General features: G+C 35.6%; 1 protein-coding gene across 7 annotated transcripts in view; it reads left to right on the plus strand.

Moving 5' to 3' along the window:
• Positions 1 to 16872, plus strand: part of CDH18 (cadherin 18) — a 229841-nt gene that overhangs the window by 175183 nt on the left and 37786 nt on the right. For all 7 annotated transcript variants that reach the window (XM_058021639.1, XM_058021628.1, XM_058021608.1 and 4 more), the window contains 2 exons: positions 1157 to 1344; positions 5075 to 5328. In XM_058021639.1, coding sequence (XP_057877622.1) covers positions 1157 to 1344; positions 5075 to 5328 — 442 coding nt within the window. The remainder of the gene's footprint in view (positions 1 to 1156; positions 1345 to 5074; positions 5329 to 16872) is intronic.

Raw genomic sequence — 16872 nt, forward strand, 5'->3', positions numbered from 1 at the left:
CAAATCTGCTGATCCAGTGTCCTGCCACTCAGCTTTGCACTATTGCACTGGCTGCCACAAAATGCCTTCAAAGAACATGAAGGGAACCCGGTAGAGTTTCAGAAGATCTATAATGACAGAAGTTATTTTTCTTTTTTCCTGTGTTGGTGTTTAGGCTGTGATGTAAACCCTGCAGACTGTTAGGGAGGCATTTGGATTGGGTTATTTTAGATGGGAGATTAGTATGTTGCTGGTATGTGCACACCTTCTATTGGATGTGAATTATTCTTTTCAGGTCTGGTAGATTTCATCATCCCTACTGTACTATAAGGGTAGCATTATTGGAGAAATCTTCTTGAAGCTGTTTTTCTGGCCTAGTTGCAGATGGAGATTGAGGTTTACACAATGACATGTCTCTTTGCCACTTTTATTTCCATGTGGCAGCTTCTTGTCCAGCAGAAAACTTTGTACCTTTTAGAAAACTTCACACAAAAGCATAGAGACAGTTAAGAAAATTATCTTTCAAAAAATATTTCACTTGCTAATTATTAACCTAGCATGTTGCAAAAACACTGAAAGGAGCAAGAGTTGTAAAGAAAAATGTCTCTGGGCATAAATGTGTAGTACTTCTTTGTACCCATTGTGTTTATTTTTATTTACTGTGGATGACAGTGGACATTTTTGTGCAAATGGTAAAAAAATTAAGATTTATTGTATTTTTCTTTACTAAAAATCATGTGTTGAAAATTTTGATGCAATGTTGCAAAAATATTTGGATTTTGGGAAAAAATGCAACATATTTTTCAATTCAAAATTACTCACTTGACCATGCATTTAATTGTAAGTTGGTGAAATAAATATATTTTGATTATGGAGAATATAAACTTGTAAAAATACTATTATGAAGTGACTTCTGTATTATGCAATGTACAGCAATAACTGTGAAAACTAAAATCCTACATTAGGTAATTTGAATCTTGAGTAGGGAATGAAGGCATCCCAAGTAAAATATAATTCATTTTTGAATTCTTCCAGGTTTCTAAAGGTTTATTTGTCACTTTATGAAATACATAAATACTCATCCAGAGTCAGACATCTATCAAGTAGGCAATGGTTCTCTAATTTAGTTTGACTAGAAAATGTCCAAGCTATTATGTTGGTTTTTTTTCCCCCTCAGAACATTATCAACTCTATGTTCCTGAGTCGGCTCAAGTTGGATCGGCAGTTGGCAAAATCAAAGCAAATGATGCAGACACTGGTTCAAATGCAGACATGAAGTACACGATCATAAATGGTGATGGCGCTGGGGTATTCTCCATATCTACTGACAAAGAAACCAGGGAAGGAATTCTCTCTCTGAAGAAGGTAAGCCATAGAAGATGTAAAATTTGGGTGAAAATTCTACTTTTGTCCCCAGCCTGCTTAAATCTTGCCATAGAAATTTTTTCGGTGGCAATGAATGTGTAATTCAGTTTTCATAGACTGTTATTCTATGATTTACTTTCCAGTTGGTATCTAAATGATCCAGTATTGTGCTAAAGACTTAAAATGTTACTTGGCAAGCTATTGCAGGGTTATCATTTATATGTAGTTCCTATATTTGTCCCAGTCAGCTGAGAGTTCTTATGTGGGTTTGTTGTTATTGAGTCTTGTAGATATAAATTATATGTAACCATACACCCTAAAAATTAAAAGTGAGTATATGTTCAAAATTACTAATATGAATTCTGGTCTTGATTAATGGTTGGATAAATGAAATCCTGAGAAAATATGAAAGAAGAGAATAAATAAAAAACTGTCTAAAGCATGATTTTAATTTTTTTGCTTCCGCATATATATATATATGTATTTAAGATATCAAAAATAGTTTCTAACTCAAGGAAATATTATTTTTATAATTCATAAATATTTAAAAGATCTCTTTCAGTATCTTAAAAACCTTTAACTCAGTGTCTTTTGTAAAGGTTATGTAATACCCACCTTTTACAACCACATATAAGTAAACTGTCATTTTTATACCGCTGAATTAATTTCATGATAGCCTTGTTATAGCTAAAAACATAATCTGGTATTTATTCTTTAAAATAAGCATTATACCCTTACCATGGGTGCTGTTCATTAACTACAACATTTACTAATATACAAAACATGAAGCAGAAAGGAAGAATTTCCAACAAAATAAAAGACATAGAAAACTTTGTTAAATCGCATTTCTTATTAGTTTTGGCAAAGTAGCTTCAAAAATTTTTTCACTAATATTTAGAATATGACAAAAGCATATGTTCTTTTACATACACATGACAATAATTTAGGTCATTTTTTACATCAAGACAAGAGGAGGTAAGTTTTGCTTATGAAATGCTATATTCCTGTTGAGCAGAACTTTGGCACTTGAAAGATACATAAATTTGTGTATAATAGCTCTGTTATTTCCTTGGATCCCTTATCCCTTTGTACAGTATTAAAAATTGACCTTGTTTTTTTTTTTTTACTTTATTTTCTTATTTTTTACTCAGATCTTGTATGCAGTTAAATAAGTATATTATATGCTGTGTGCTGTAATTGCTTTCAATTTAGATTGGGTTTCAAACTGAATTTTTTGAGACCCCACCATAAATAAATAATCTTAACTGAGGACAGAAGTGTTTTGGTTTTGCATATCAGATACCAGTGCCTTCTATAACAGTAAAATAGAATGACTTATCTTCTAGTACTTCTCCAGAAGAATTTACAGTAGGCACATCAAAAAAGCCAGAAGTAAATATATTATTGTGTCTAATGACATGAAATCGTCATCCAAATATTAAAGATTTCCTTATGTAAGATTCTGATGGATAAATAAAATTTTTCAGTGCCTCTACTTGTATGCAAGGGCTGGGAGTGTTAGAATCTTTTTTAGTCTCATTCTGGGCTGACCCAAAACATCCAGTACTTTCATTATCTTTCTTACTGACAAACCTGTGGAGCCATTCTTCAGTCTCAAAAATCCTTCCAGAAAGGGTTGATTACAATCTGTCATGAAGTATTTCCACTTTACCTCATGCATTTCCTCATTTGAGTAAGAAACTGGAGGAAACCCAAACAAAATAGCCCAGTAAAAGCTACTATTCTCTGTATCCTTCAAAAAAAGAATGGTCATCATGCCCCCCCTTTGTCATGATTTTCAGAAACATGTGTTAGTACTTTCCTGACCTCAAGTCAGCAAGTATCATTCAGGTTTCCCAGAAGAAGTGTCTAACAGCCCATTTCTCTTCAATTTTGTGTAATGAAATTGGAAATGTTCAAGAAACAGTTATTTCCAATAAAATTCTGTAACTCTTTTTGGGAGTTGCAGTTACCCTAATATGAGATTTCTTTTGGGAGTCTCATATTAGAAACTCAAACTGCAGTATAGTGCAGAGCAGCATATTCCAGTTAGCCTTGTAAGTGGTCACTTGAGCTACATTTGGCATTTTCAGTTTGGCATAAAAATCATAATAGCCGATGGCTACCTACTGAAGCTAATTGTAATGAAAGGATGTTATTAATTGGGCAAATAGAAAACATGTACAAAAATTCTCTTTAATTAATCTAAAATATAAATGTTTTCTTTCTTTCTGGGGAAGACAATGATCTTCAAGGATAATTTTAGGTAAATACAGAAATGTTTTGCATATTTAGAGACACAAGAAAAGTCTGTCTTTCATCTTATATCTACAGCTAATGATTGAGATGTTATAGGAAGAAAAAAAAGCAAATGAGAGCAAAAATCTAGTCTGACTGTATTTAAAATGTCAGCTTTTTCTGATTATCTGAATAGATTTTTCCCTTTAAAAAATGTTATTGCTTGATCAAGGAACTAGATAAAATAAAGAGTTTGTGTTACTACAAGACTTTGTGTCTTGTAGTCTTCTCTCACGTGTTTTCTGAGATAAATGAATCTTCCTGTACAAGTAAATTCAGTTGTTGTCAATATAAACTGAGTTTTCCAAAAAGACATCAAAGATAAATGTTGCAGTCCTTTTTAAACCTGTTTATTCTTAGAATATGCATGCTGCAGAGAAATGAAAATCACTAGTCAATATTTGGCTGCTCATAACAAAACCACCATAAATTAATGGACATCAGAGTTAGAATTTATTAAACGTATATTTCTTTATGAATTGACTTGAGAAGGATACTTAGCTGTTTTTTCTTGCGTAGTAATAGATTTACCAGGCTGCGGTTAATTTCCATGCCTTTAGAACTTTTTATTTTTACATTCAGGAAAGGGAAACAGAGAATAAGAGGGTCACAAAAGCCTTATACTGATAGAGTTTAGAGAATGACTTAATTGTCCTTAACTATACAAAGGAGAAATCAAACAAATATATAAAATGTATATAAATTCTGATAAATTTTTCTTCTACACCATCAGTCAAATTTATTGTAGATTTCATCTATAAAATTCACCCTGACAGTGAAAAGCCAGAATGATACTGCTATCAGTGGAATTCTGCCATGCCATAGAGAAAATAAAAATTCTCGTCCTAAAAATAAATATGTGCATATGCAACTTCTTTAATGATATGACTGTGTTTGGAAACTGTTGGAAATAGTCTACATCTGCTCTCTTACATTGAGAAAGTGTTTTCCTGTAAGAAGTTGCTTTTATTCAGTTGACAATAAAAGAGATGCCCAAAAGAATTTTAATGTCGTCCCTGTCACTGTCTATGACCATTTTTTATTTAAGACATGAAATTATTTTAATTCAGGATACATCAGTCTCTACCTTTTTCAGGGCCTAGGATTTACTGATTAAAACCAAAAGGTGACAAAATTCAGACAGTACATTATCAGGAAAGTAGAATCTGAGACTCATCCTAAACCATGGGCTATTTCCAAAACTAGTATCTTTTTCAATATTCTGTTGCAGAGAAAAATTGAAACCATCCTGCTTCATTTATATCCTTCTATATACGAGGTATGACAGTGGCTGCCAGAGTATCAGAGAATATCATCCCTTTCCAGTGACACGAAGAAATGTTTAAGTTAAACAGAAAAGATGTTGTTAAGTTGCTAGCAGGCTAAACTGGAGAGCAGAATGTCTCTGAGAATTTATTTTTTCTTCCAACAGCCACTCAACTATGAAAAAAAGAAATCATATACACTTAATATAGAAGGAGCAAATACTCACCTGGATTTTCGCTTTTCGCACCTGGGACCATTCAAAGATGTAACAATGTTGAAGGTCATCGTTGGTGATGTGGATGAACCCCCTCTCTTCACCATGCCTTCCTATGTCATGGAAGTTTATGAAAATGCAAAGATTGGGACTCCTGTTGGCACAGTAACAGCACATGATCCTGATGCTGCAAACAGTTTAGTGAGGTATAGTAAATCCAAATTATAGGAATTAATTATTCAGTCGTGATATTGAATTTCAAAAGCTTAATGGTCAATGCGATCTGGAATGTAGGAAGATGGTTTATTTTAGTACATAATGGAAAACATAGGTTGGAACAGTATCATGATCAGTCTGTATAGATAAGATTTATTAACATAACCTTCAGCCTTTATTTCATTTGCACTATCATTCCCATCATTGGTCTGAGCAAAGGCCTGATTTTCCAGGGGTGTCCTACTGTAAATCTTTAGAATTTCATAGCACAGTTTTCCCCCTGCTGTCAAAATTGCACTGGCCCTCTGCGCACTTGCTGCACTCTAGTTGGCCCAGGTGCTTGTGCAAGACAGCAATAGGTTTAGATACATCTTCCTTTTAGAGACAAGTAGGATCGTTTTTGCAAAACATTGGTTGAGGGTGAGCCCAATATTTTGTAACATGCTTCAGCTTCAGTAGAGCGTCAAAAGAATTAAATATGTGCAATAATGAATTTTGTGGAACAATATAAGAACTTTATGTGTCAAAGGTGGCAGTGGCTCTAAAAGGTCTCCAAAAAATATCTGCAAAAAGATTTTTGATGCTTTTCCTTTCCATGACATAATAATAAAGCCTTTGTAAAAATCATTTTATTATATCCTTGGAAAGCAGTTTTTCTTCAGCTAGTAAGGAAGATTTAGTCTCCTGACTGAGTTGAAATCTGCTGGGTATGTGTAATAGTCTTAGTAAGGTGAAACAATCTTTCCATAGCAATGAAGACGTCCAATTTTTATGGTTCTTTTGTCATAATAGTCTAAAATTCAAAATGTTTTGTGTCAGAGAATCAATATATGCAATTTCTTAGTGGCAAGTTATTGCCTTTGAAAAATTTCCACTATGGTATTTGTGCCTAAATTGTAACATGCATAATTAAATTTTGCTAAAAATAGCTGCCAAATTCCTGTAGCTCTAATATTGTGATTCTGAAGCTATTAACACAGTCAGACCCATTATTGTCATGGAAATTTGGAGGAGGAAGGGCAAGTTCATATTTGACTAACTGGTCCATAATTCAGCTGTCTGTTGCCCATAACAATTTTGTCTAGAAAGAGATAAATCTGACAAAAGGGAAGCAGCAGCAGTTTGTACAAAGCCTGGGGAGGCCAGAAGTAGAATTTCTGGGTGAAACAGGCAGTTATCTGGAGATCGAGTGATCTGAAGGAAAAATATTTTCAAATATTTAGCTTTTTGTATTTGCCTTTTTTTTCCCCAACTTGGATTTGTAACCAGTAATTGAGGACAGAACATTAAGTATCCATATTATTCATATAATTGAGGGAAAAAAAATTGTTCTTACTTTTGTCAATCATGTTGTTACCTCAATTGACATATATTTTTGAGTTGTTTCTTCCATATCTTTATGTCTCAGTGGAGAAAAATATATAGTGCTAACATAGTATACCAAACCATGAAGATACGAAGGGAGCCAGTTCTCGCTCAGCCACATGTTGGTGGGGTTTGGCAAGGGCTTTTCGTAGAAAGCAGAGACCACTATCTCCAGGGAAGATAGACAGAGCTAGGACTTGACCTGCTGATCTTGTGTAGCAGGGGAGTAACAGAACAGCATTTCTCATCCAAGTGGCTCAGATACATCTCCAAACACTGTGAGGCTACAGGGCAAGATGCAGAGCAGCGATTTGCTTATCAGTCTTTCCTAATCCGCTTGTGCATCCTTTCCACTTTATGAGGACACTCGCTGCCGTGTTTGAGATTGATGAAGCATTTAGGCACACACAGTTGAAGCCATCTCACTTTGCTCTTCAGCTGCTGAAAGAGATACAGTGCTCTGATTTGTTCACTGCCTAATTAAGTAACAGTTTAATTTGATGGCAGGAACAATTCTTGTATACAGAATAATGGTTGGAAGCGTAGTTAAGGTAATTAATAGTGCTGAAATCTTTTTAGGTTATTTGAACTGAGAACAAAAATAAATAGCATCATCTACTGCTATCAGTAGAGGGAGACAAAGTGGGTTTTGTCCTTATTTCCTCACTGCGATTTCATCTCAGTGATTTCATCTTGTTCCTGAGCTGAGCAGTCTTCAGAAGGCACTGACTTTTTGCTTGTACTGGTGTTTCAGTCTATAAACCCCAGCAGAACTGTAATAACAAATGTAGCTAATAGCGATGGGGTCTTTTTATTCAATACATGACTGGCCATTTGGACTGTTCAAAAGGATTTTTCTTTTCAAGCTGATTGATGGTTTTTTTCTTTAAAAATACAGAAATGTATTTTCAGGGAAACTTTTTAAAATGCTCTGTTTTAGAATAGGATTATTATTTCTACTGAAATATGAGAAGCAAGATATAATAGAAAGCATAAAAAATAAATATAGTAAAACTTCATCATGTATTAATTTTAAATATGATGGGATTTTGAGTAGTTTGAAAATCACTTAAAAATTTACCTAAAAATTATTGTCCAAATCAACAGAAAATGTCTTTATTTGTCATGCATTCACAGGTATTATTGCCCTGCTGGAACATTTATGAAAAACTAATCCCCTTTCATTGCTTTGTGTCAAGTATTCTGCCTCCATACTCATATCTTTTGTTGCTTGAAAAGGTCAGCGTTAAGTCACGCCTTATAATAATATCTGATGTGCAAGTGGATCTTGAAAAGTATCTTCCCACACAATGCAGAAGAAAGCATGACTATTAGATGCTCTAATTACAATATTTTCTTAGTCCATTATTCATTTTAAATCCCTGTATATCTAGTTAGAAATTATCTTTTTTTCTTTCTGTAATCATACACAGAAAACCTGTGTGGCGATTAGGGGTGCAAACAGCTTTTAGTTGGCAAGGCACCTGGCTGTGAGTGCTGCCTCAGGGCAGGGCAGCGCCTCCTGAATCCCTGACATCCTCCTGTAGGTGGTGATCCTTGGGTGGTGGGTGCGCCCAGGCACAGCTCATCCTCCACATGATCCTTGGAGCTTCCCAACTGCCTCTGGTCTGCTGCCAGTGGGATGTTTTTTGGGAACGTGATGCTGTAGCTGTTCCCCAAGCCACCTCCAAGGCAGTGATTCAGAAAAGAGCTCAGATGTATACTTTTAAGACCATAACACTTTCTGCAGCTCTGATGTAATAGGGAGAGTAGTTCCATGACATAGACCAGCTCCCCCAGAATAACTTCCTGGTTTGGTAATGTACTATGAAGAACTGAAAGCCTTTGCTTTTGCTAACCTTATACACTTAGGAGTAGTGTTTGAGAAATAAGACATCCCATTACAGAAATACAGTGACATCAGATCACTCCTTTGAGTGCTCCTTTGTCATGTAGTGATACAGGGGGTAAATCACTGTTTTGAGCATTAACGATAAGACCTCTGCACCCTCCAGTAATTATTTATCCCCACTTATTATGTTTAACTTAGGTTGTTTGCATTTCTGGGAAGATTTTTTCTTTTCCTGGTATCTAAAAGAAAATTTCTGGTGAATGGGGTACAGGTCCTGATCAGGACTCTGCCCGTGACAGCAGCGTCAAACAATAAGAAAGATAAGCATCTTCCCTTTTCAGAAGGTCTACAATTGCTTGGCTAAAAACAGCTTTATTTCTTTTTTTTCTGTTCCTGGAAGACTGATTTGTTATATTAATAATTTGGAATTCAAGTAAATTTTCTGCTGGACCTTAATCAGGTTGTAGTATGTCTTGCTATAATGTATTTTATTCACAAAGATTGATCAGCTATAGAAAACAGAAGTCAGAAAAAGAAACCAAAAAAACTATTGCTTTGGTTTTGGTTTTCTTTTTTTCCTTTTAAAAATTTTGTACTAAAAATTAATTTTAATATTTGCAATTTCTTTATCCTAAAAATTGACTTTTAATGTTGTGCTAGGTTGGTGAAGAATAAGAGTACAATCTCAGCTATGATCCTGCTTCCCACTTTTCTAACGGTCTTATGTTGTTGCCTTAAAATGGATGATATATCATAATGGTTATAATACATGTATATACTAATGAGTGCAAAAACTTTCCAACACCACACCTGGCATGTAGAGGCTCCAATAAGTTCCTAGTTCCCTTCTCCTACTTTGATTTAAATTGACAAACTTCTCTTTCCTTCTTTCAGGAAGAATACTAAAAAATGAATGAATTACAGGTGCATATGATTATAACAATTAATATGGTATAGGATTTTTGTCCCCAATTCCTGTATTTGGTAGAGAAACATTTCAACTTTTGCTGTATTGATTGTAAAAGATAGTCATCTTTTAGATTCATCTGAAGGTGAATATTTTTTGTCATCAGCCTTTGGAAAGTAATCTTAATTTTCAGCAAAGAGTATTTTAAGAGGCATGCTTATACATAGATGAAAGAACATAACCAATAAGTTTTATGCTTTCCCATTATTATTTCTCAAAGTCTTAAAGATATAAAATATTGGGAAAAAATCTTTTCTAATATAAAGTTTAAATTTGCTAGAGGTAGAATAAAACCTCAACTTGTGATTCAAATTGAAGGGATGTGCAAGACAACTTCATGAAAGGATCTAAGGGAGGGGCTGAAAATTAAACTATATTTTTAAGGTTCCCTCCCAGCTCCCCTCTTCTCTGAGATCAATTCAGTCTCTATGCTCTCAACAGAGAGAAGGGATAAGGCTGCTCCCCTTCTGGAAAATACAGAAGTCCCTTCTCCTAGTTTTTTTAATTTGCCTTACTTGCTCTTTGAATGTCATATAAGAGGAATAAAATCAGGTTTTTTTCCTGCTGTCCTTTGTACAGCCAGCATGGCTTCCCTAAGGACAAGTGGACAAGGGAAGGGTTACAGATGACATTTATTTGGACTTCTGTAAAGCCTTTAAAACAGTCCCCCACAACAAAATTTTCTCTAAACTGTGATGAGATGGATGGAATGGGTGGACTGTTACACTGCTTGGGGTGACATAATTTTAGCTTCCCAGTACCTGAAGGGAGCCTACACAAAAGATAGGGAGGGACTATTTACAAAAGCATGTAGTGACAGGACAAGAGGGAATGGCTTCAAACTGAAAGAGCTTAGATATTAGCAAAAAACTCTCCACTGTCAGGGTAGTAAGACATTGAAAAAGGTTTACCAGAGAAGTTGTGGGTGCCACATACCTGGAAATGGAAAAGATCTGGTTGGATGAGGCTCTGAGCAATCTGGTCTGAGAGAAGGTCTCACTGCCCATGTCAGAGAGGTCGGAACTGGACGACATCCAAGATCCCTTCTAACCCAGGCTATGATTAAATGAGTCCATGACTCTCTCTTGGCTGTACTTAGGGCAGCTCGCTGATATCAGTGCCATCGTGTAGAGGGATAATCCCTCCTTCATATGCCTGGGGGAGAATATATGAGATTTTCCAGATCCTGTCAGGCCTGCACTGGTGAAGGCAAAGGCAGAAATCTGCCCTCCTCAAAGAAGACCTCAAAGCACAACAACTTCATAATCTTCCAGTGTTCTCTCTAAAACTGATGTTAAACTGAGACAGAAGAAGGGCACCCTATTTTGAATGGCTGGAGAGAGATGGGAATTTTTCTTCAATTTCTTCACTAATTCTTCACCTGATTTCAGAGTAAGAAAATATTATAAAACCTTTCTTTACAGTGTTGAGGTGAGAGGTCTCTTGCTATTTTGTCCCCTGAGGCCTCAAATTAGTTTTTGATTCTTGTTAAATTATGTGTCCTAGGTCTCCCAGTAACAAGCATGTCCATGTCCTCAAGCAGGAACTGGTAAAATGTTCTGACGGCTCTTCTGACTAGAAAAATCCAGCTTAGGATAGTGGTCAGAATCCCACATCAACCAGAGCCACCTCCATCCCTCCCTGAGAGCTGAGAGAGGAGATGCCTCAGATCAACTTTTTGACAATGAAAAACAGATTTTTCATACCAGAACATCATTTTTACATTTCTAGAATTTTTACTGACTTCAGAATGTCTCAAACATTTACAGTCTTTTATGGTTTTAGAGTCAGCCTTCATATTGGAACATTTCTAGAGTATAGTCATTTTGATAGGGTCATGCAACTCCCTAAACAGGCATAAATTTATCAATCTTGGGTTTATTTGCTTTAGTGTATAATATGTAGGGGAAAATAAGATAGTATGTAAGTAGAATATCATTCTTTAGCTGGTAGGTAAAAAAGTAGGCATAGGTTTAGAGAAGTAGCTGTAGCTGTAGCTAGCTTGTCGGGGAAAATAGAAGTGTTTCTCATGTAACACTGACTGCCCTTTATTGCTTATCAGCATCTGAATGTTAATCTCTTTGAATAACAAGCAACTCAGATATAATAAAATATAGTTCTGCCATCAACACATCTACCTGAAATGATTTTGGACAGTCATAATCCTGTGAAGAAATTCATAAAGTCGTGAAAAGACAAATCTTTATTTTGCTTTGAATTCTGAATTATGCCTTGAAGGGTGTGGCCTGTTCTTAGCCTACACTGACTGTCAGAATTAGCTGGAAAAATGATCACTGATTAACACATGCAGAGAGAAACTGCCAGCTAGAAATGATGAGTGTCTAGAAAGAACTAGACATTTGTTTCATTCAAATGAAGAGTTTCAAATTTCCTGTGTTCAAGGTGAGCAGTGTGCTAAAAGATAGGAATATGAGCTGGAGCAGGAAGCTGACTTCTGCATGAAATTCAAACCAGCAGTGGCTGTCTCTCAGAGACTTTCCTGAGAGACAGCGTTTCACTGCTGTGAATTCCCCTGTTTCCCCTGGGATCCTGCAGCTCAGATCCCTAGGACCAGGACATGGAACACTGCCACTCTCGCTGAGCTTTCAGCATGAGAGGTGAGCCAGGAGTCCTGCATGGAAACAACAAGGTACTGCTGATCAGCTGGTGGATGTCAGCTGGCAGGCAGCACCAGAGAGAACTCAGCAGGAACAGCACATTGAATCAGCTTCCTTTAAATGCCGTGAGAGGAACAGTGTCTTTCTCAAAGTTATGCTATGTCTGTTTGAAAAGAAAGCAAAGGAAGAGTAAACAGAGGGGATACCTTCTCCAAGCTATCTTCAAATGTATTCAATTTTCACACCTGGAAAGCACAGTTGAAGTCTGTAGCTCTCAGTAGCAGGCTTCTGCCAAGAAGCTCTGGAACATCGAATGTCTCCTTAATGTACCAGACATGCTGCAGGGAGAAAATTGGTTACCTGCTGATTGGCATGACTTCTGACTCATACTTCACAATTGCTTTTCTCTCCTGGCTGAATTTGTTTGAGCTATGGGGAAATAAATTGGCCCTGGAATGGATGTACCGTAGTGCAAGACAGCCATGGCAGCAGAATGTCTCCCCACCACCTCATTTGGCTTCAAGGCTTTGCTGCTGGTTCCCAGGCTCATGAGTGCTGCTGTCAGGAGGCAGAGAGAAGATAAAAGGCACACACTCAAGTTATGTCCCAGCATGGGCCATTTCTTGTTGTTCACCAGCTGGTCAAACACAGAAAGTGTCATCTGGTTGGTTCTCTCAGTCTTTGTCATGGTATACCTCTTTTTCTCACTCTATGCAGTTGCTTACTCTTCCTTTTCTAAGATATTTTATAAAATGAAATAAAAATTTCTATATTTTATCTCTTTTGGGTAAAGTTTCTTGCTTAAATCTTTAACTGAACAGGTTTCCTTACAATGGCATTTGACTTTTAACTGATAAGTCTTTAAAGATATAATTGGTTGGACAAGGTTCTGTTCCATTCCCATGGACTTTCTTTTAGTAATTCTTTGTAAGCACCTCCACTTGTTATTTAAGAACTGGCTGTTTGCTTATGTCTCAAAAGTCCAAGGAAGTACTGTGCTCCTTGAATTCACTTCTGGCTGAAATTTGTCTTTGGAAGTTGATTATTAATATGAGATTCACAGCCAAAGTAGAAATATGTAACAGAGTTCATTCTTGCAGTTGAGAAATAGGGTAATAAGTGAAAAATAACATAATTAAAAGATAATTTAAATATTTGATTAAAAAAAAGAAAGAAGCAACTTAAAATCTCAAAGCTATTTTAAAAGTTCAAACTCAAGGCTCATCCTTAAAACACGGTAAATAGAGAGAGCCATACCAGAACAGGAACAGCCTATGCCAGTTGTCTGTCCAGTGATAGACTGGTGTTAATACTAAGACAATCATTTATGTAGAGAGATTCTGAAAATGCTTATGCCTTTTAGCTTCAGAAGGCCTCCTAAATGGTTTGGAGATCATTAATATTTCTAAATTATTTTAGGACCCTTGAAATTCTTCTCCATTTTAAACAGTCTTTGCATTATTGGGGTCTGACAGGTTGAGTACTGAAAGCAGAATTGTATGTTCCATAGTGACCTTCTGCCAAAGGGTCATCATTCATACATATTTCTCTTTACACCCTAACTGACGCAAATGTTTTTAATTTTCCACAAAAAGGGGGGAATATCTGTCATCACTGACTCACTGCTTCACTAAAAGGCAGGAGGTGAGGAATGAAGCCAGAAGAGCCAGTGGCTTGCTTTGGTCAGAAGGATATGGATGTAGCTGGGAATGCGCTTCCATTCACTGAGATTGCCTAATAAAAACATGGCATGTGTTGCACTTCCCAGTGTTAGCAGGATTCAGTTTTGGTATTTAATTTTTTTCAGATTGTCTTCAGATAGCGTGACTGTATATAAAACTTTAAGTTTTATATATTCATGATTCTTTTTAATGAAGTTTATTTTAGATTGGTTTCTGTTGCTGGTTTGTATGTAAATAGTTTATGGAGAGCTGTTTATCTAGGCATGTCTTGTTATTAAGTCTCTTTATTAACATGTGCCATGCAGCTCTGATGTGCAGATTTAATGTGCAGTGGTTATAAGAATGCTATGATGTGGCATTGTCATGAGCAAATGTCTGTAAATAAATATCTAAAATTGATATTTTAAATTAATTTTTTGAATTAATGCATTCTAAGTGAGCAGAAGCCATCAACTGACTTAAGGTGAAAAATCTCTCTTGAAATCACTCCTTGAAATTCAAAACTTGCACTATATCTTTTTGTGGTCTAGAAAAAGCATCGAAAAGCAGATCAGTAGATGTGGAGGGAAGGGTAGGAGTAGAAGGGAATGACTGTCTGTTCCCACTATGATCCAGATGAAAATAATTTTTTAATCAGATGAAGTAAATTCAGAAGCTTAAGTAAAGAATCCTTGGCTCAAGGATGTGCTCTATTTATGGATATATCTGGTCTTTATTCTCAACATGTAGATAAATGAGTGACTGATATTTATAAAGATCTAAATTGTTCATCACTTTGTAAAAGTATAAAGCATTGAAACTTGTTCTAAATGTCCTCTTACAGGACAAAAATGATTTGCTCTACCAAGTGAGTTCTTGTACAAAATATTTTTAAAGCAGCTGGAAGCAAAACTAGCATTCCTAAGTTTTCTGCTATGTATGGGAATATCTTCTGTATCTTGTTTTCCTGACATGTTAATGAAAGTTGGGGAACAAAAGTGGAAAAAGCTACTATAGATGTGATGCACAAAACAGTTTTAAGGAAGAATCCGGAGTAGTGGAGAAGAGATGAATATTTTAATAATGGGAAAACCTAAGAAAGTACCATCTCCTTATTAATTGATGAAGAAAAGAATTGTTAATCTGTGAATATTTCAAACTGTATGTAAAAGTTAGAACATGAAAGGGAAGTGCTACTGTGGAAAATTTTGTAAAAAATTTCATTATTCTAGGAAAATTGGAAGTGGGAGTGTTAGTACAATGAGTTACTACAGGATTATTTTGTTCTCATTAATGGCACAGAAAAATACAATTGAAGTTACTAATTAAATCCTAAATTCTTTAAATGGAGATTTGAGTTTCTGTGGAACACACTTAAATAACTGATTTAGGAAAAAGATGTTCATACTAAAAAAAAAAAGAAAAAAATACCATATTTTACAAAATGTCTATGAAAATGAATTGTTAGATGATCACAATTTATCAGAAAAATCAAGCATCAGCTTTTCTACACAAGCTTCATTTTTGGGACAGATATTTTTCTTTTATTTCTGTACTTTGCTCAGAGGAAGAGGTAACATTTTGTCATAAGTCTTATACACACAATAGCAGCTGGACATTCATATAGATTTAAGTTTTTTTCTCATCGAAGCCCAATATGAAATTCTGTCTATTTTTGAGCTACAGTCTACAAAAAATACATAGCCTTATTTTTATGGCCCTGTGGGGTTAATGACAGTAATGACTAACAGAATAGTCACTGTAGTCACTGCCTGATGTTGATAATAAGCAAAGAGTGTCCGGAGTAATTAATGTTTGCAGGACAAGACTCTTGCATTATAAGCTTTGGATTTGCAGAACATACTGAATTTTCAGTACATATTCCATAAGAACAGGTCAGGAAAGAATATTTGATTTCTTTTTTTCAGCAAATAATTTGGTCTTTTTTTTTCAGCAAATCCTTGTTCTCAGGAGGCTCCTAGAGTCAAGAAAAACAAAGCTATACTAGGAGATAAATAATTAAATTTTATATTTGCATAACTTGTAATCTCTACCAGTAAAAGGTCTCCAAGAAAACTGAAGGAAGGACAGTTATGGTTCCCACACTTTCTCTTTTAACCTTCTAGTTCATCATGTACAAGACGCTTGAGTATCTGTGTATATATATTGACCAACACAACCAAACATCCATTATTTCTGTGTTAAAAGTAGTATGACCAAAACATTCCAACAATTTTTCCTAGTCCAGTTTTCCTAGGCTTCCAAGCATAAGGTGTAAGGCATGGGGGCATTTCTCCACCTTAGACATGTTATCTTCTTGACAAAGTTCAGATGTCTACATGACTCTGTAGCAAACATGGCAGCTTTGTGGATTTTTAGAGGTTGATACCACTCTGTCTCCAAGTTTTTTATAAATAGGTAAAGGCAATGTTATCTGTGGACATGGGAGATACAACTTCTCCACTGAGACTGGCACAGTCTTAAAGAGGTGATTATAGATTGTACAAATGGGGCCACATAAAATAATGCCAAGAGGATAATTGTGTGGTCCATTTCAGTTCTTTTTTGGGATATATCCTCAGAGGATTCCAATATTCCTCAAAGCAAAATAAATTTCTTTGGATGTCTGCACCATCCAATATTTCATGATCAGTGACTGATGAAAGTTCATCAGGAGTTTTCTTTTAATTCCTCTCCTGAGTTTAGCAAGCATGGAGAACCATAGCAACTTTCAGAAGTGTATCTGCAATGACGGCTGTGTGTAAATTCATTAACTTTTTTATCTTTTTCTGGCAACATCACTGTTTTGTTTTTTGGGTTTTTTTCCATTCAATTAGCGATACAGTGAATAATGTCCTTTGAAAAAATTTTCCTGACTTAAACTCTTGAAGATTGCTCCATCACCTACATAATCAAGATGTTCTTAGTCCACTTGCTCGAAGCAACTTGAGTTGCCATCTTGCACATCCAAAGTGTCATTATTGGGTACTTCTAGTACATTTTGGAATGAGTTATTCTCAAATGTTGGTAATAATGAACTGCAAAATAGTTTCTGACTTAGATTATGGGAA

Source organism: Melospiza georgiana, chromosome 1, assembly GCF_028018845.1.
Source record: "Melospiza georgiana isolate bMelGeo1 chromosome 1, bMelGeo1.pri, whole genome shotgun sequence".
In the NCBI taxonomy this organism is placed as follows: domain Eukaryota; kingdom Metazoa; phylum Chordata; class Aves; order Passeriformes; family Passerellidae; genus Melospiza; species Melospiza georgiana.